General features: G+C 35.8%; 1 protein-coding gene and 1 non-coding gene across 2 annotated transcripts; one reads left to right on the top strand and one right to left on the bottom strand.

Annotated features, from left to right (window-relative positions):
• Positions 1-16,503: 16,503 nt before the first annotated feature.
• Positions 16,504-18,469, bottom strand: ppdpfb (pancreatic progenitor cell differentiation and proliferation factor b). The gene is made up of 5 exons (XM_048178125.1): positions 18,298-18,469; positions 17,668-17,760; positions 17,497-17,574; positions 17,070-17,169; positions 16,504-16,909 (listed from the first exon to the last, which is right to left on the bottom strand). The coding sequence occupies exons 2-5, from the start codon at positions 17,720-17,722 to the stop codon at positions 16,786-16,788; spliced, it is 357 nt and encodes a 118-aa protein (XP_048034082.1). The 5' UTR covers positions 17,723-17,760; positions 18,298-18,469; the 3' UTR covers positions 16,504-16,785.
• A 291-nt stretch (positions 18,470-18,760) lies between these two features.
• On the top strand, positions 18,761-18,832 carry trnae-cuc. Its single transcript has one exon. It is a non-coding gene; the product is annotated as a tRNA-Glu (tRNA).
• The last annotated feature ends 894 nt before the right edge of the window (positions 18,833-19,726 follow it).

The raw sequence follows: 19,726 nt of genomic DNA, 5'->3' as shown, positions 1-19,726 counted from the left end.
ATGTAAATCCCATTTGTTTAAAAGACCTCCGAATCTCAACATAACACCGACTGTTACGTAACAGTCGGGGTGTACGCCCCCAATATTTGCATATGCCAGCCCACGTTTCCAACATTATAAAAGGCATTAGACAAGTGCAGCCAGTATTAACGTCTGGATGTGCACAACCAAATCATCAGACTAGGTAAGCAAGCAAGAACAACAGCGAAAAATGGCAGATGGAGCAATAATAACTGACATGATCCATGATAACATGATATTTTTAGTGATATTTGTAAACTGTCTTTCTAAATGTTTCGTTAGCATGTTGCTAATGTACTGTTAAATGTGGTTAAAGTTACCATCGGTTATTACTGTATTCACGGAGACAAGAGAGCCGTCGCTATTTTCATTTTTAAACACTTGCAGTCTGTATAATGCATAAACACAACTTCATTCTTTATAAATCTCTCCAACAGTGTAGCATTAGCCGTTAGCCACGGAGCACTATCAAACTCATTCAAAATCAGAAGTAAACAATATAACCGTATACAATACTCACATAATCCGCTGCATGCATGACGAACACTTTGTAAAGATCCATTTTGAGGGTTATATTAGCTGTGTAAACTTTAAGGCACTGTTTAAGACAAGCGCGAGCTCTGTGGGCGGAGAGCACGGGATTTAAAGGGGCCGCAGCATAAAATCGGCGCGTTTATAATGATGCCCCAAAATAGGCAGTTAAAAAAATTAATAAAAAAAAAATCTATGGGGTATTTTGAGCTGAAACTTCAGACACATTCAGGGGACACCTTAGACTTATATTACATCTTTTAAAAACATAATCTAGGGCACCTTTAAAATGACTAATCTAATTAAAATTGTAAAATCTTAATATTGAATGTATGCATGTGCTTGTTTTTAATGTTTTTCCTCTTTTCAAGCCTTTAATGCAAATGTGAGAAGCAATATAGAGGAATATTCCATCAAACAAGTGGCATTATCATATTAAGTATGAAGCAGATGAACATGTGCAAAATGCTGTAAAACAAATAAGATAGCATGCTGCCTTAAGTTGATTTGTACACTTTGTAAATATTGTGCTGTAATATACTTTATTGTATATTATAATGTATTGCATTGTTAATGTTTACAGCAATTCACTAAAATTCCTTGTGGCAAACTGATAAACTTCAAAGAAAGAAAACACATGCCAAATCACACACAAATATGTTAAAGCTCCTTTGTTTAGATTATTTATTAGTTTTCATTTAATTATTATTTTTTTTTTTATCACAGCCTCATCATGGGCATAATCCTGATGTGTGTCTCAATTGCGGTTAACTGCATTGTGTAAGGAAACTATGGATTGCGATCATATATTATGAAATTTTATTGCCTTATCTGCAAATTCAAAGGTCTTTGGACTATAATTATATAACAATGTTTATTTGTTTTGGCAGATGTAGTGCTCTATATTGATGCAGGTGCTAATGGATTGTTCTATAGGGTCATTGTTCAAACTAGCTATGCTTCTCACAATAGGTGAACCAATGAATCAGGCCTGTACAATATGAAATGCTACCAGCAGATGGCGACACATCATTATTTTGGTGATGAGCTGTAGCTTTCAACCAAGAAGTCTGTATTTGAATTAATGGCATGTCATCATAATGCAGACATCATAAAGCATGAAACTGCAAATATATATATGAACCACTTGCAGAATCTGTGAAAATATGAATAATTTTAACAAAATAAGAAGGATCATACAAAATGCATTTTTGTTTTGTCCATTAGACAAAAAAAAAAAAAAAAAGAAAAGCTGAATTTATAAATATGACCCAATTCAAATGTTTGTGAACACTTGATTCTCAATACTGTGTGTGGTTACCTGGATGATCCACAACTGTTTTTTTGTTTTGTGATGATTGTTCATGAGTCACTTGTTTGTCATGAGCAGTTAAACTGCCCAATATTCTTCAAAGAAATCCTCCAGGTCCCAAAACTAATTCCGTTTTCCAGCATCTTTTCATATTTGAACCCTTTCCAGCAGTAACAGTATGATTTTGAGATCCATCTTTTCACACTGAGGACAACTGAAGGACTCAAACACAACTATTAAAAAAGGTTCAAACATTCACTGATGCTCCAGAAGGAAACACGATGCATTAAGAGCCGGGGGTGAAAACATTTTGAATTTGAAGATCAAGGAATATTGTACTTAATTTGTCTTCTGGCAAACATTTAAGTGTCTTCTCTTGCTTCCAAAGGGCAGTACTATGAAAAAAAAGAGAAGATATTTAAACAAAATAAGAAAAATGTGGGCATCTTTATCCTGTTCAAAAGTTTTCACCCCTGACTCTTAATGCACCGTGTTTCCTTCTGGAGCATCAGTGAATGTTTGAACCTTTTTCAATAGTTGTGTTTGAGTCCCTCAGTTGTCCTCAGTGTGAAAAGATTGATCTGGGAATCATATAGTCACTGCTGGAAAGGGTTCAAATATGCAAAAGATGCTGGAAATCTAAAGAATTTTCGGGACCTGGGGGATTTTTCTGAAGAACAGAGCTCAGTTTAACTGCTCAGGACAAACAAGAGAATCATGAACAACCATCACAAAACAAACAAAAACAAGAACAACAAAAAAACAGTCATAGATCATCCAGGTAACCACACACAGTATTAAGTATCAAGGGTTCACAAACTTTTGAGCGGGTCGTTTTTATAAATTCAGCAATTTTTTGTCCTGTGGACCATATGTAAACATTTTTTATCTTAAATATCTTACTCAGGACAGTACTAAATAAAAAATAACTGTATTTTAATAACTGTCATATTGTATGATCCCTCTTATTTTGTTAAAATTATTCACATTTTCATAGATTCTGCAAGAGGTTAACATACTTTCAAGCAGCACCGTATATATATATATATATATATATATATATATATATATATATATATATATATATACAGTACAGTCCAAAAGTTTGGAACCACTAAGATTTTTAATGTTTTTAAAAGAAGTTTCGTCTGCTCACTAAGGCTACATTTATTTAATTAAAAATACAGTAAAAACAGTAATATTGTGAAATATTATTACAATTTAAAATAACTGTTTTCTATTTGAATATATTTCACAAAGTAATTTATTCCTGTGATGTCAAAGCTGAATTTTCAGCATCATTACTCCAGTCTTCAGTGTCACATGATCCTTCAGAAATCATTCTAATATGCTGATCTGCTGCTCAAGAAACATTTAATGTGTACAATTGTACAAAATATTTGTGTACAATATTTTTTTTCAGGATTATTTGATGAATAGAAAGTTCAAAAGAACAGTGTTTATCTGAAATCTAATCTTTTGTAACATTATAAATGTCTTTACTGCCACTTTTGATTGATTTAAAGCATCCTTGCTGAATAAAAGTATTCATTTCTTTAATTTCTTTTCAAAAAAATAAAAATAAAAATTCTTACTGACCCAAACTTTTGAACGGTAGTGTATAATGCTACAGAAGCTTTGTATTTCAGATAAATGCTGTTCTTTTGAACTTTCTATTCACCAAGGAATCCTGAAAAAAAAAAAAAAGTACACAACTGTTTTCAACATTGAAAATAATCATAAATGTTTATTGAGCAGCAAATCAGCATATTAGAATGATTTCTGAAGGATCATGTGACACTGAAGACTGGAGTAACGATGCTGAAAATTCAGCTTTGCATCACAGGAATAAATTACTTTGTCAAATATATTTAAATAGTACACAGTTATTTTAAATTGTAATAATATTTCACAATATTACTGTTTTTACTGTATTTTTAATTAAATAAATGTAGCCTTGGTGAGCAGACGAAACTTCTTTTAAAAACATTAAAAATCTTAGTGGTTCCAAACTTTTGGACTGTACTGTATATATATATATATATAATAAAGGAACAAAAAATAGGAATGATTCATGAACATGTTCAATAATGTACTTGGCCTATCCATAAGCACTGCAACCTTCATGCTTTCACTACAACAACAAACACAATATACCCCTATGGAGGCTCTGACACTGTAAAGTTTAAACTGTTATGTGTTTGAACTACTGACAAGAGCTGCTGATGTATGGGATCAAGTTCGTCATTGTCATCTTCATAGGAGACAGGGTCATTCCTATTCCTTTTACGAAGCACATTTTCTGCATATATTTCTTAATATAGACCAGTAGCCTAAATATCAAACACACTTTTTTAAAGAGAATAAAATATATATATTTTTTATTATTATTATTATTATTTTTATCACAATGTGAACATGGGTGAATTTTCATTTTTGGTGCAGTAACATTTAAAGTCACCTTGAAATCAAAATGTAAAATTCTTATTTTTTATGGAATACTGCAGTATTTACTATAAATGATTAAAAAAAAAAAAAAAAAAAAAGAATGTGCCCTCATAATTAAAATAACTTCCCCTCCCTCTTGCAGCGACATCTCTTCTCTAATGATATGTTTACTGGCGCGAGGGCGGGACAATCGCAAGTCCCACCCTACATTTGTTCGAGAAGACATTTAACTTGATATGGGGAAGAAATTAAAACAATTTATTAAGAAATATTATGTTTCTTTGTTTTTCTGTCTTCAAATCATTTTATAAGCTTTATAGGTTTCACTTTCCACCCTGTTAGTGTTTTGAAATTTCCATTTAATAACAAAATCCAGTTCCTTATGACATCATCCTCCAGGAAGTGATTTATTTTTGTGGGAAAACAAAGGCACAGACATCGGTAAGTAGTCTATTATCGCTGTATTTGAGGGTTAGTTTACCCAAAAATGAAATTCCTGTCATTAATTACTCACCCTCATATTGTTCCACACCTGTAAGACCTTCGTTCATCTTCAGAACACAAATTAAGATATCTTTGATGAAATCCGAGAGGTATATGACTCATCCATAGACAGCAATGTAACCAAAACTTTCAAGGTCCAGAAAGATTGTCAGGGTTGGAAGGAACAAGGACTCAAATGCAGGAAGAGAGAGCTTTTTATTAATAAAAACAAAACAAAACAAAAACTACCCCGTGGGGGAAAACAGACTTGACCTAGGCTTGACTTGACTTGACTTGACAAAGAGGGAACACACATGGGAAAATATGACGACTGAATATACAACAACAAACCAACACAGGACTGCAAACACAAGGAGAATAAGTAGGGAACAAACAAGGCAGGTAATGATGTGGAACAGGTGGGGCAAATTAACCAATGAACAGATAACAAGATGGGCGGGGTCCAGACAATAGACAGGTGAGCACATGGCACAAGGAAACACAAACCAGCTGGGTGCAATGAAACAGGATAATGAGTCCAGGAAGTGTGTTATGGGAAATTGAGTTCACGGGTATGATGAGGAACAGTCCGGGTTGGAGTGCCCTCTGGTGGCTAACTAGGGCACTCCAACTGGTGATCATGACAAAGATAGTAAAGACAATTTTTAAAAAAGTCAACACGACTGCAGTGGTCCAATCTTAATGTTATGAAGCGACGAGAATACTTTTTGTGTGCAAAAACAAAACAAAAAATAACGACTTTATTCAACCATTTTTTCTAGTGATGGCGAGATGAAGCTTCATGAAGCATTGAAGCTTTTCAGCCAAGTGGTTCACAAAAAGGTTCATTTCTCGAGGCTCCATTTGCTCACAATACCACCTGGTGGTCAAAGAGTGTAAAACAAGTAGATACATTACAGATGACCTGATGTGATCTGTTATACACTGTATTTTGCGGCAGTTATGGCCTAGAAATAACGGTGAAGAAAAAATCAATTTCCACAAAGACTTATATATTTATTTGAATGTAATGTGTATTTTCTGGTTGTATATAATGATTGTATAACATAACTGTGTAATAAACGTATTGGCTTCAAATGAATGGGGCTATCAAATGTGTGTAAACAAATTCTTTGGTCATAACAGGCAGGAGGGGCGATATTATTATTCTAAAACCACAAATTCTTAGGGGATCCCCTGGTTTATATGTCTGTCAAAATGTCGCGTCGAGATTTGAACCACATCCAGTCGAACCATTTGAACCAGTCAGGCAGAAGCGAGGCTTCGAACGTCATCAATGACGTCATTGATCTAAAGCGATACAAGCCTCGATACGCGCTTCACTGAAAGCTTCCGGGATTTCTCGACACACGCTCCGAAGCCTCGACACAGACCATAACATCACTAATTTTTTCTTTTTTTCCTGTCAGTCTGTTACGCAGTTGGTGCAGAGGCATTGCAGAGCTTCAGTGTTTATGCCAGAACGCTAATGCATGCGTTGTGGTGCTCGTGTGAACACAACCTCGGCCAATACTGAGCCTGCGTTCAGACGTAAACATGGAAGCTCTGCAATGAAAGCTCTTTTTGAAAAATTGTTCAACAAATTTGTAATTTTTTTTTTGTTTTTGCACACAAAAAGTATTCTCATCGATTCATTCATGTAAGGTTGAACCACTGCAGTCACGTTGACTGGTTTAACCATATCTTTAGTACCTTTCTGGACCTTGAAAGTGTTGGTTAAATAGCTGTCTATGGATGAGTCAGAACACTCGGATTTCATTAAAAATATCTTAATTTGTATTCCGAAGATGAACGAAGGTCTTACAGGTGTGGAACATGAGGGTGAGTAATCAATGACAGCATTTTCATTTTTTTGGGTGAATTAACCCTTTAAGAAATAAGTTTGATGTTATCAAAATTAACTTTTTTGACTTGCTCATGCTGTCCGGTAGCTTTAGCTTAAAGGTGATAGAGAGGATTTTTTCATTGACTGAGAATCCAAAGACTTACTGAGTTTTTGAAATGAGCGCATGCGTAAGAACAACCCCCTCCTTCACAGCTCATTTCAAGAGAACGCCTCCCAAAACTCGTGCACGAGTATTGGACCACGAGTGTTTACCACCGGCATTCGCTGTGTCGTGTTTGTGGATTCATTATGTCGGACTCACCGCAGGTAACTCATAATCTGCAGTTGTTTCTCCTGTCTCCTGACAAAAACATTGCATGCGGCGCCTGTGGAGTGTGGAAAGTTACTGGAGCGCGCAGCCACGCTCGTCTCTCACAAGGAACGTCACGGCAGTGATTGACAAGCCAGAGGGCCAATCGTTTACGCGATGATCGCGTAAACGATTGGCTGATGTTTTTAAGGCCCTACCTCGTGCACAGATGATGTATATTAATATTATTACTTTCAGTGCACCTAATAAATAGTCTTTTATCAGTTAGTAAAGACAGTTTCAAGTAATATTGCAAAAATGTATAAAACAAAACATCCTCTTTAGCACCTTTAATTAATAAACAAAGTGAAGAAATTGTCTACGTGGGCATACATATCGAATTATATAAAAAAAAATTGTTGTGCTTAATATAAACACATTCAACTTAAGGTCGCTCAGACTCGGGCTGTGATGATGGTTTTATGTTGACATGATCTCTTCCAGGGAAAGCTGCTCTAGTTCCCTGTGAGAGTGATTTACGGTCGGCCATGCAGGAAGAGGCTGACGGCGCTGCTCATGCTGTCAGAGCGTGATCATGAGTCAGTCTGGATCAGTCCACGGCCTCTGACCATCGATCTGCTCCCCGTCACTCATTTCCCCTGTAAACCAGCTGTTTTTACTTCACTGTAAAATCGATACATTTGAGTTATCGTTTGTCTAAAGTTTGAGCTTACTTTAAAAAAAGCTTGCAAACCGTCTAGCTTATAAAACGAACTTACTTTTTTGGCTCGAGTAAAGTAAGCCTTTCTCTTTGGAAGTGTCATGTGATTGCATTAACTATTTAAGTTAGCCTTGCAAGCATGCAATTCCAGTAGCTTATGTGATTAATGTAATTGTTTGCACTTAATTATTTAAACAAGTTATTATAGCTATATTATATAGTATTAGGGAAATTATGTCTGGATTCTGGGTCAGGATTGATACATAGAACTTCACTTTTGCAAATATTTACATTCTTGAGTTCAGCCTGGTCCAAGTACACCTGAGGTTAAGTCAAAAATGACAACCAGCTACAACACAACAACAACAATGCTGACAAAAGTTCAAACCTAGATTTTTTTTTTAAATTATTAACTTAAAATATGAATGGATTTCAAAGTAAAAGAAGTAGGAGCAGGTATTTTAGTTATTTATTTATTAATGACATGATTATGCTTCGATGTGGCAGTAACCTGAATAAAACCAGCAGAAATAGAAAATATTAAGCATAAGTTGAGATGTTAGTACAGTTTTGGAGTACCTGAAGGAATTGCTTATTACTCATGTAATGTAAGTTTATAATAATATTTTTGCATATGTCTGGCACTGTAAAGCCTATTGCTTTAATCTCGTTTTTACAACAACCTTTAGTGGTTTTATATTGTGAAAAATGGGTCAGGTGACCTGCATGGCTTCCCCGAGCAGCAGCACTTGCCTGCTGTGTGCCAGCGTGCCCACACTGCTAACCACATGAGTGATATGATAATGATGAGGGCTACACCTCACAACTAACTAGGCAGTTTATATGTCCTTAAGCTGCCAACATTGAGCGGATGGAGGTAAAATTAACTGTTGGAAATGTCTGCATTTATGAATATAGCAGCAGGTTTCATGTTGCTCTTTTGCAAATTTATACAGTCAATTGAGGTCAACCGCAAATAGACATGCACCCACTAACCTTAGTAGCTCTGGCACCAAGCCAAAGTTTTTTTACAGCGTTGTGGGTGCGTTGTGGGTAATTGCAGCGGCCATACTGTTTCAGTAGGTGTTCATGTGTACTGTGTTCATCTGGGTGTAACCTGTCTAACTTAAAGGGATTGTTCACCCAAAAAAAGACAATTCTGTCATTAATATGCTCACCCTCATTTCGTTCCATGACATTTTTGGAACACAAATTAAGATCTTTTTGATGAAATCTGAGAGCGTTCTGTCCCTCCATTGACAGCCTTCATAACTGAAACTTTAATGCTTGAAAAAGATCATGAAGAGACCATAAATTAATCCATATGTATTGAGTCATTTAGTCCAAATTCTCTGAAGAAACACGATGAACAGATTGAATTTAGTCTTTTATTCACATATAAACATTCATCATTTCACACATCAGGGAAGCTCAAGCAAGATTTCATCAAAAAGATCTTCATTTGTGTTCCAAAGACGAATGAAAGTCTTACGGTTTTGGAACGAAATGAGGATGAATATTGATGACAGAATTTTTGTTTTTGGGTGAACTATCCCTTAATATCTAATTAACCTTTCTTATTCCTTTAAATGTAAAGTGTGAATGAGGAATAAGCTGTATCTGTTGGGTGATTTGGAAAAGTTGTCATTTTGCCTTCCACCTCATATTATTTCCATCACAATTTTAGGGAGTTTTGTGAGAGGATGCAAACGCATTGAATATCAGTTTTCTTATTTTTACTGGTTTCCAATATTCTTCAAAATATATTCTTCTGTGTTTTGCAGAAGAAACTAATGATACAGAGGAGTAAATGATGACAGAATTTTCATTTTTGTGTGAACTATCCATTTAATATTAGTGTATATTTACACACATATAGCATACATTAACTAAATAAATAAAAATGTGTAATTGTTCAATGGACATGTTGTTGTTTGATTAACTAATGGGGCACAATCTCTGCATATTTTAGCGTTATGCAAAAATAAATAAGATTGACTTCAGAGATTTGGAAAAGGATCTTAATCTCATCACAAAAGGCTGTGAATATAATAACAAAGCACTAGTTAGATTTCCCTCTGCTACGTCCTTATTGTAAGAACATCTCAAACACAAAACTGACACATTTCACTTTTTCTGAAGAGCAGCTGAAGTTCTTTTTTATTCATTTATTTTCTCCTGTTTTCCTCCATTTTATTCTCTGCCCAACATTCACCTTTATACAGAATGACCTTTAAAATACAAGGCAGGATAGTAAACAGAAGAGCATGCTTCACCCCAATGGCTCCTCCTGTTCAAGACTCTTTAGCAGGGATGTCACATGACTTGGGACTTTCTGCAGTGGTCCTGTTTTTCTGACCACGAGAATCTAGGTCAAAGTGGATTGATGGCTTGCTGGGTTTCTCTAACCTCAAAGGCCTACAGTGTGAGCTGGACTTTGCAGAGAATATAGACATAATTACAACAAAAGGCAACAAAAACAAACTGACAATGTGCTTAATAAACAGTGTAATTATTTATTTTTTTTACAACAAATACTAAAATTCCATTTAAAAGCAGTAGCATTCATGTGTAAAAGTAGATTATCTCTTGCGCAATGAATTTCCACTGGGGACTGGAAGATATTGTTGCAGAGCATAGCTGTTCCTTCATCCTAAAGTCTTTCCCAAATGGTCAAGAAAGCACAGGGGTGTTCCTCAGGGTGGGACCTTCAGCTCCTTAGCAAATAGCTTGTCAGTCCTTGAGCTTGGAGCAAAGGAGGGGTTTGATATAAAGCTCCAGTCTGTCTCATCTGTGTTTGGACATGCTCAACGATTCCTCAGGCTTTCCCTTCTTCTCAAGATTAATGTCTTCTGGGACATTTATACTGCCATTGGACTTTAAGGATTTTTACACATGACAGACAGCTTACAAAAAGGCAAGGTCCACTTAAAGATAAGGTCAAGACATAATGCATGGACTTTCTAATTAAATGGCTGATTGGCAGATATATAATCGGCAACGTTACTGTTTTTGGATTTGAAGAAACGTTAAACACTTAAAAACATTAAGCCGACTGTATAAGCTGTATATATAAACTGACCTAGATATGTCTAATATGTTGACATGATACTAACCAAGCAGGTCTCTGAAAAAATCCCATTTGTTCAGGACTTTTTGAATTGTGCTTATTTGACTTTGTAGCTACATTTAGAAATGGGGCTTGGTACTGTTTTGTTTCACTGTGGATGAAGTTTAGCAGAGGATTATTCACATCTGTGAGGATTAGTTTTTCTCCGCTTCCTTGTTTCTCTTAGTGTCTCTAATACACATCCGCCCAACACATACATCAATTCACAGAAAAAAAAATTGGCTTTTGGTCTTTGTAAAATGGCTGGAGGACTTTGAAGAAGAATGATCAAGTTATCCTTTAATCCCTCACTGTTTCACTCTTTAACATCATCAGAGTGTGCAGATGAAGTGTAGTTCTCACTGGTATATGTCACTGCGGATTACACCTCCTTTACACAAAGGCTTTTGTGTTCAAGACCAATTTCATGTTGACTCAGTGAAGGATTAGTGCTCAAGACTAGTCTTGTGCTTAAGAGAGCCTTAACAGGCTAAAAACTCTTGCAGGAGACATGCAGGAGACTGCAGCTCTGTTGAGAAGCATTGTCTTTCATATTCAACATCAAAACAAGGCCCACAATATATTAGACGGGATCAAATGATACACTTCTGGCTGATTATATAGAGCAAAGTTCATTTCCATAATTAGCATCGTCCAGCTATGATCGCACACTGTCTTCTCTCAGACTGTTAGTGTGGCGGTAGTGACTATTTTTAGAGGTGGAAAAGTATTTACAGCACACACTGAAGATGAAGAGTATGGCATAAAGCTGTCAGCTAAAAACAGAAATTATGCCAAATCACATAACAATGCAGCCATTATCAGCCCTAGTGAATTCATATCAGGCAAACATAACATACTAACATAAGATAAGATGATAAAGCAAGAAGCCCCAAGAAGCCGTGGTTTGAATTTATAACAGCTAAGGTGCATTGTTAGAAAAACCCCCTCAGCTTTTATAAATTCACTGTAAACCACAGCTTCACAGGGCTTATTGCTTTTATAAAATGGTTATTCCATGTGTACAAAAATTATAGCAAATATATGTATATATCGATGCAACTTTCATGAAGCAAAATCACTAAAAACCTTCCTTCCGCTGGAAAAAATAGTCTCTGACCATGAACGACAACAGAATGTGTCATCTCATGAGATCAACTAAAAACAGATGGTGGCAAAGACTGTTTGAGTGAGTCAGTCAGTAGTGAAGACTTTTATTTTGAAAGGACAGATACTGTTGTAAACACTAGCGCTGTCAGTGTCAGAGCACGGGAAAAATGCTTAACTGTGAAAAAAAGGACAAGATATCGCATAGGACTGACTTGAAGGAAAAATGTTATATAGATATAGGTAATGCAAGCTTCAGTGAACAGTATCAATGAGAACAAACATATGTGGTTGCTAAGGGTGTTGTGCAGTGAAGCGTCATAGTCGCGTTTTATTGTGAGTAAAGCACAGTCAAGGACTGGAACTAACCGTTTTATAATAATCGTTTCTGCAAGTTACATCGATAGTAGGTGGCGACAAGTGACTCTCTATATGAGTGAGTTTGAATCATTCATTTAATTGATTCATTCAAAACAACTGAATCATTCAGGGATGCAACAAGAGTCATTGAATCATTCACTCAACCGATTTGTTCAAAAACACTGATTCATTTAGAAACGACTATACACTGTAAAAAAAATCCCAGTAAAATTTACGGTAAAAAAAACGGCAGCTGTGGTTGCCAGAACTTTACCGTAAAAAATACAGTAACAACGTTAAAAAAAATCTGTTAAATTTACGGTAAAATAACGTATTTCATTAACTGATATAATGTTAATTTACCAACCTAATGAAGAACTAATATCTGTTTTGTACCTTTATAATACACTGACAGTCACTGAACACAGTGGTGATAAGAGTCACATGATGAATAAAAATTCATCACAAGCTGAGGAGGACAATACTAATCATTCACACACACACTAAACACCATCATGGTAACATGCATGAAATTTTAAAAATGCAATAAACATTAATTTAACAACATTAGATGTAACATAAAACCCTAATGTACATAACTGATTAGAAAAAAAATGAGAAAAACTAAGAAGAAACAGAGTTATTTCAACGAAAATATATCAAATGTGAAGTGTCACGCAGGGAATTGTGGGAATGTCAATTTACGGTTTTTCACTGTATATTTTACAATGAATTGTTATTTTTCACTTCCAAAACTGTGAATTTAACGGTATTTTACTGTAAAATTACATTAAATGTACCGTTAGATCTATTACAGTTATTCACCGTATATAGTACGGAAACTTTCTGTAAACCAATTAACAGTTTTTCACCGCAGCATTTTTACAGTCTTTTACTGTTAAAATCACAGTCATTTTTTACAGTGTATGTGGCCTGATAGTACTGATATTCAGAACAACATTGATTTTGCTCACATAAAACTAAACATATATTTAGGGATCTTCCATGTATATGTTTATGTGTACAGTGACCCTACATAGGACAAGCTGATTCTGTTTACAATTTGAGCAAAACTGGGACAAAGGTCCTTTCTATGACTTTTGACACACCTGTGATTTCCCTATCTACAATCAGCATGTCTGTTCTATTTGGCGTCAACAAGTTTTGTCTAAAGCATGATAAGAGATTTTAGTTTTCCAAAAAGGAAAATTCTATCATGTTTATGTCGCTCTGATGAGAATATTTGTTCCCTGACCATAAAACAAAAAAAGCTCATTCAGCACTGACTTTAACTCCTCCTTCTTTGCTATATTTTTCTAGGTTCCAAAGAACACTCCACTTTCCGAGCATTTGGTTCTGTCATATTTGCACATAAAAGCTGACCATGACCACCGTAAATGCCCCCGTGTGTTTGCTCGCTCGGAATGAGTTTTATCGGAGTAAGTGCACTACTATTTTTAGCTCTCTACTGTTTAACCAGCTACAGGACACGTGTAATTCTGACTGTCTGCAATTTCCTGAAGCACTATTTGTTTCTTCTGAATGAACTTGTACCTGAATGTACAGCTCACAGTGTTCCTATTTTAGTCATTGACTAATTTGTTGACCAAATAAAAACATTGCTCCTCTTTTTGAATTGACAGAAATAGACCTAATTCCATTCATTAAACATTACTAAGTACTAAAAAGAAATAATAGAAAACAAACGTGTTTAAAATTACATTTAAAAGAGCTCTAAGTGCTGAATAAAGTGCAGATTCAGAAGGGATTACACTTTTTTTTTTTTTTTTTTTTTTTTAAATAAAATACATGCCTAAGAGGATTGCCTCAGTGGGGAAGTGGTCCGTCTAACTACTTTCCTTCAGATTCTGCATCTGTTTCTGTATGTGATTGTTTTTGTTTGCAGGCATCTACCCAACAGACAAAATTAAGGCAGTTAATAGTCTTTCTGATAACTTAATGGAACCAAAGCAAAGACAAGTGACTGTCTGGTTGACCAAATCCAAACACCAAGGTATGGTATAAGTTCAACAGAGATCTGTTGATGTTATGTACATGTAGCCCTTCTGACAAGAATGCCCCAACAATGTCTCTTTTTTCCCCTGTATTCCTGTATTTCTGTCTGAATACAGATTTCTCAGGATCTATGAACAATCGCTGGACAATAAATGTGGTTTTAAGGAGCCAGACATCCAGCGAAACCTCTTCCAAACGTCCTGCTGATCGTGTGGTCAAGTAGATGCCTGCACAAAACTAGTGCATAGAGTGCTGGAAAAAAGTGTGCTTCTCTACAAACACAATATTTAAACTTAAATGTGCTTCTCCAGTGATTAATACCTACATTTTTTTGCATTGTCTACAGATCTAGAAGACTTGCATGTTTAAAAAAAGGAAAAATTAGTTTTAGTTTGTATGCTACCATTCAGAAGTTTGTGGTCAATAAGTCCCTAATGCTCACCAAGGCTGCATTTATTTGATAAAAATACAGTAAAAATTGTGAAATACTCTTACAATTTAAAATAACCATTTTTTATTTGAATATATTTTAAAATGTAATTTAGTCCTATGATGCCAAGCTGAATTTTCAGCATCATTACTCCAGTCTTCAGTGTCACATGATCCTTCAGAAATCATTCTAATATGCTGATTTGCTGCTCAGTTAAACATTTCTTATTATTATCAGTGTTAAATTTTTATTTTGGTGGAAACCCTGATTTTTGGTAGGATTCATTGATCAATAGAAATATTAAAAGATTTGAAATAAACAGATTGATTTGAAATCGGTATCTTTGGTAACATTATAAATGTTTTACACTCAATTTCGATCAATTTGATGCATACTTGCTAAATAAAAAAAAAAAAATTTTTTTTCAAACATATGTCTTACTGACCCCAAACTTTATACTCTCCTGTAATATCCATTTAGTCATGTATCGCATTTACTCTGCTTATACTTTACACAAAGCATAGGCATTTTTATTTTATATTATTCTATTTATTTACTTATTTTGCATGCGCATTAGGTGGACCAACCTGAAATATAACGTGGTTTGAGATATAAGTTTAAGAATAATTTATAATGTTGTTCTTAGCGCTGGAGATCTTGCTCTTTTATAATTCAAATACATATGAACTTTATCTATTGCCTAAACAGAAAATAGCCAATATGCAATTGAGTGAACTGATAGTCTTTAATGGACATCCATCTATTCTGCACTTAAAAAAGTACATTAAATGTCTTGTTATCTTCCCAATAAACTAATGATCACAGCAACTGTCACTATCTCTTAGTTGGGACCTGTTGCTGCAAACAAAGGAGAAATGATGCCTGAAAAAGAACAGAGTCAGCATGCCACAAAGAGGCTTTTCCATGTATCTAGCCAACCATCAGAACCTACTGACCTGGAAAATCCATGTACACATGCTAACAAAGCTGTACAACGTCATCTCTACCGAGCAATTTTCCATATGGACTGTTTCCCATATTCACTGTTTGGTCTACCAGCCACACTGCACATGCACTCTGTCCTGTTCTTCTTGGCTTACATACACCATGTCCAAGTATGAAGTAGATGTTTTCTAATCAGAAAGCAATAGTTTAGTAAAAATGTCTTTAAAATGCTTTATTCCATTCGAGCACTTCAAACCTATTTTTAGTTCTTGGACCTGCAGCGCACCCTGTTCAAAAGGATACTGAGCTCAATGCATTTTTTTAATAAAAATTATTTTCCAAAGACATTGTAGTTAACTTGGCTTTTTTTAAATTCTTGGATCATTTCTACATGAGGGGAACCGACATTTCGCTCAAGAGCAGTTCTTCATGGTCATGGCATTTTGTCTCCCTCAGTTACTATCAAAGAGTCGGTTTGTCCAAATTTAGCTTCAGCATGCTTGTTACATAATTTAATCATTCTTTTATATGAAGCCTTTCCTCCACACTGCACATTTAAAAATCATTTAGTACAGCTGTAATTATGTGCACACAGACTCCCAATAACGTCATATCAAAATAACTATGTGCAAAGGAAATGGACAATGAATGTGGCGTCTCTCCTCAAGACCTCATATTGCTCATCTTTTAGCATGCAATTATTTATGACCGCACTTAATTTGAAATACACCTTCCAGTAAACTAGTAAATGCATAGCAAAGTATTTTTGGAAGAGGATGTCTTTTCCCTTAACTGTAAAAGGGAGATGGTGTACGGTTCATTCATTATTAAAGACAAACAAAGAAAAGTGTCCAGTAGCAGTAGTGGGCTGTTTAAGACCATTTATTGTGCTGAAAAACACAGGTTAAGACAAGAACAAGTAACAAAATCTCCATCAGTGTTACAGATGTGTAAAAATGTACAAAATTTTTGCAGGTTTCAGCTCATCCATTTATTACATGATATATATAAAACGATGAATACAAAAAAGAAAGATGAAAAAGTACTAAAACAGCCCATTATATGGATGGGAAATTAAAAGAAGAAAAAAGAAAAAAGGGAGCCATTTCCGTCCCCTAGCGTTGGTGTCCTGATCTGGTCTCGGATTCAGGAATGAGGAGAACTCCCCGCCTCCGACTTGCCTCCATCGCTACATTCGCTGGCTTGCCTCATCACCATTTCCCGGGCAACACATGTCACCTGCCCATTGGTCACACTCACCACCCCTGACCTGCAGAGAGTCATCCAGATTAAGAATTATATCAATTGATATGACAAACCGATACCCTCATTACAAAAATTTGCACAAGCATTGGCTTTTAAAATCAGCACTTGGCAAGGCCTTGATGCAACATGCACCAACTTGGGTGAAACTCAATCCAGTGACTCACTTCTGCTGAGCCTCCTCAGTAAGAGTTCCCATACCAGGCTGGTTCTGCTTCCCAAAAAAGAAACTGGACCACCAATGACCAGAATCCTGTTTGGGCAGACCTAAAGCACAATTAAACAACAAGTCAGAACAGAGCACCATCATTTCCTAATCTTCTAATGGATTTAGTATACAATGACATAAGCACTAACGCAATCACTGTTAAAGAGACTCTAAACAATGATATGCATTCAGGTGAACATAACGGCCCAATGAGGTGAGGTGACGTCCTCAAAAGTTGATTTGATCAAAAGGACACCCATTTCAACAGAGCTGAAGTGTGCAAATTGTGTTGCATAATGTCTGTAAATTGTCAAAACTGTTGCAATAAATTATTGCTTTAGGCAGGAGGTTGAAGAGAGAGTGAAATGAAATGAAATGTAACTCACCAGGATGATGTGGAATAACCTCCCCACTGTACTCCGAACTTCCACACGAGCTGCTACTAGATGTAGAGCCAATGCGCCCTGAGAAGAAACAGTCTTATGAAGCAAATTCTTTGTATAACATCAATTATTAATAGTGCATATAACAGTAAAGCACTTGCAAAGGCTACTTACTTCTGTAGTAGTCATGAGTGGCAACAAGAGAACCACTAGCTGGGATGGCTGCCATTTTACAGACTTGTGTAAATCGTGACTTAGATGGAAACCCTGTGAGGAAGAGAGAGCAAAAATTACATTTGGTTAGATAAGACCATTTCTGTGGCACATAATTCAACCAGATAATTTCTCATCTTAACCCTGAAAATGGCTTCTAATGAATACAGACAGGCTCAAAACAAGGCATTTAAAAGGTTGTATCACTCGTGTACATGTGGTTTAACCTTGTTTTGGTTAGATATTGTGATTATAAGAGTTACTCATTATGTTTTAGTGTCAAACCACAAGACTAACCAAAGTGACATTATGTGACAATGAGGGGTTCATTAAGAAAAGGCTTCCCACAGCATTTTTTAAAAGGCTACGCGAGGAAGTTACAGTAAGCCCATAGGAATTACAGCAGTTGGGGCTTGGCTGTACATTAACAAAAGAAACATTTTACCCCAAAACATGAGGAAACATGCATGATAGAACATTACAGCAAGACGCATAACATTAATAGTGATAGATGAAATGTACTGTGCTCAGATTCTCCAACCCAAAACAATGACCACCCTTTAAAAAATAGTTGTAAGACCACATCCTCACCTTCTTTTGCCGCTCGTGATGTTATTAGAGCACCCTGCTGGATTCAGTCGGAGGCTTTGGGGAGAAAACGCTAGGCGACGGGGCCCATTTGAAAAGGTTTGGATGGATAAGTCCCTCCACGTCCGGAAATATCTACCGCAATGCTGTCTAACAAAAACAACTCGTTCGCTGATATTTATACAGAGACGTGCGAATGGAGGCGGGGCCTCTCTGTCCTCTATATAAACACTTCAGCGTGGAACCGGATCAAACCAGCGAAATCAAGGACGGAAGGGTTGGTGCTCCTTTTCTAAAAAACATTCAGAACAAATGAAAGCGTTACAAAATGTGGTCTTGTAACACACTGAGTGCATAACACCGCATGCTATTATCAATATATATACATACATAATATATAAAACATTTTAATAACTTTGTTCATTTGTGTCAATAAGATTGAACAACTGAGGTGATGTTACACGCATCCCTGGTGGTCTAGTGGTTAGGATTCGGCGCTCTCACCGCCGCGGCCCGGGTTCGATTCCCGGTCAGGGAATGAATGTTTTGTTTGCTTAACAATTAAAACAAATCCAATCAACAGCCGTTTAATTGAGCGTAAACATAAGGTAAAATTGTGATTTTAGTTGGTAATGACTCACATGCGAATCAGAATTTGCTCTATTGTTGATAAAATAAAAACTGTTTACCTAGTCATATCGTGAGACTGACGCATATGTTTGCTCTTTAGACAGAAAGGACAGTTTCGGGGAAACAGATTATTAAAAACCCAGCCTTATATAAAAACATTTATAAGGAACACGACAAGGCAACTGAATTATTCTTAGTATTGTTCAAGTCTTTGGTATTTTCACCGTTTTCTGATTCAAATGTGGTCCGAAAAGAATTGGCTGTAGCAGAATTTCATTTGAATAATTTTAATAACCGTTTCTAACTATTAACTAATTAATATGGTAACTAATGATTTGATTTATACAATAAAAACGCTATTATAAAGTGTTAGTTAGAAAATATAGCATACTGGAAATACCTGGGCAGACTGAAAGTGGAACACAAGAATCTGTAAATCAGAGGTGCTTAAACCTTAATCAAATTTATATTAAATACATTTTAAAGCAAGAATATAAACAAAATGTGTTAAAAAATTAAGATATACATGAAGATTTAGCATGTTTTGAGCATCTCTGTAGAAGCACATGGCCTCTCCAATAGTGATGTGTCGTTCTTGAACGATTCGTTCATTTTGAACGAATCTTTAATGTGACTCGGGAAGAACGAGTCGTCTCGGGGGGTGATTCGTTCAGTCGCGCATGTGCAATATTCTACAGGTTCTGTACTGCTAGAAGTAGTTCACCTGATGATTCAATTGATTAGTTCATTTCATGAGTCTTTCGGGTTTTGAGTCGTTCCTTAATCACGTGACAGACCCATA

This window comes from Megalobrama amblycephala, linkage group LG24, assembly GCF_018812025.1.
Source record: "Megalobrama amblycephala isolate DHTTF-2021 linkage group LG24, ASM1881202v1, whole genome shotgun sequence".
NCBI classification, from domain to species: domain Eukaryota; kingdom Metazoa; phylum Chordata; class Actinopteri; order Cypriniformes; family Xenocyprididae; genus Megalobrama; species Megalobrama amblycephala.
The sequence above is the reverse complement of the archived record's forward strand: the minus strand, read 5'-3'. Positions and strand labels throughout refer to the sequence as shown.

What these genes read in the sequence shown, in the direction of transcription:
- ppdpfb (XM_048178125.1), bottom strand. Translation starts at nt 17,722, where the DNA reads ATGGCAGCCATCCCAGCTAGTGGTTCTCTTGTTGCCACTCATGACTAC. An exon ending in GGTTATTCCACATCATCCTG is followed by an intron (nt 17,170 to 17,496) that starts GTGAGTTACATT and finishes ATTGTGCTTTAG; the next exon opens with GTCTGCCCAAACAGGATTCT. An exon ending in ACTGAGGAGGCTCAGCAGAA is followed by an intron (nt 16,910 to 17,069) that starts GTGAGTCACTGG and finishes GACTCTCTGCAG; the next exon opens with GTCAGGGGTGGTGAGTGTGA.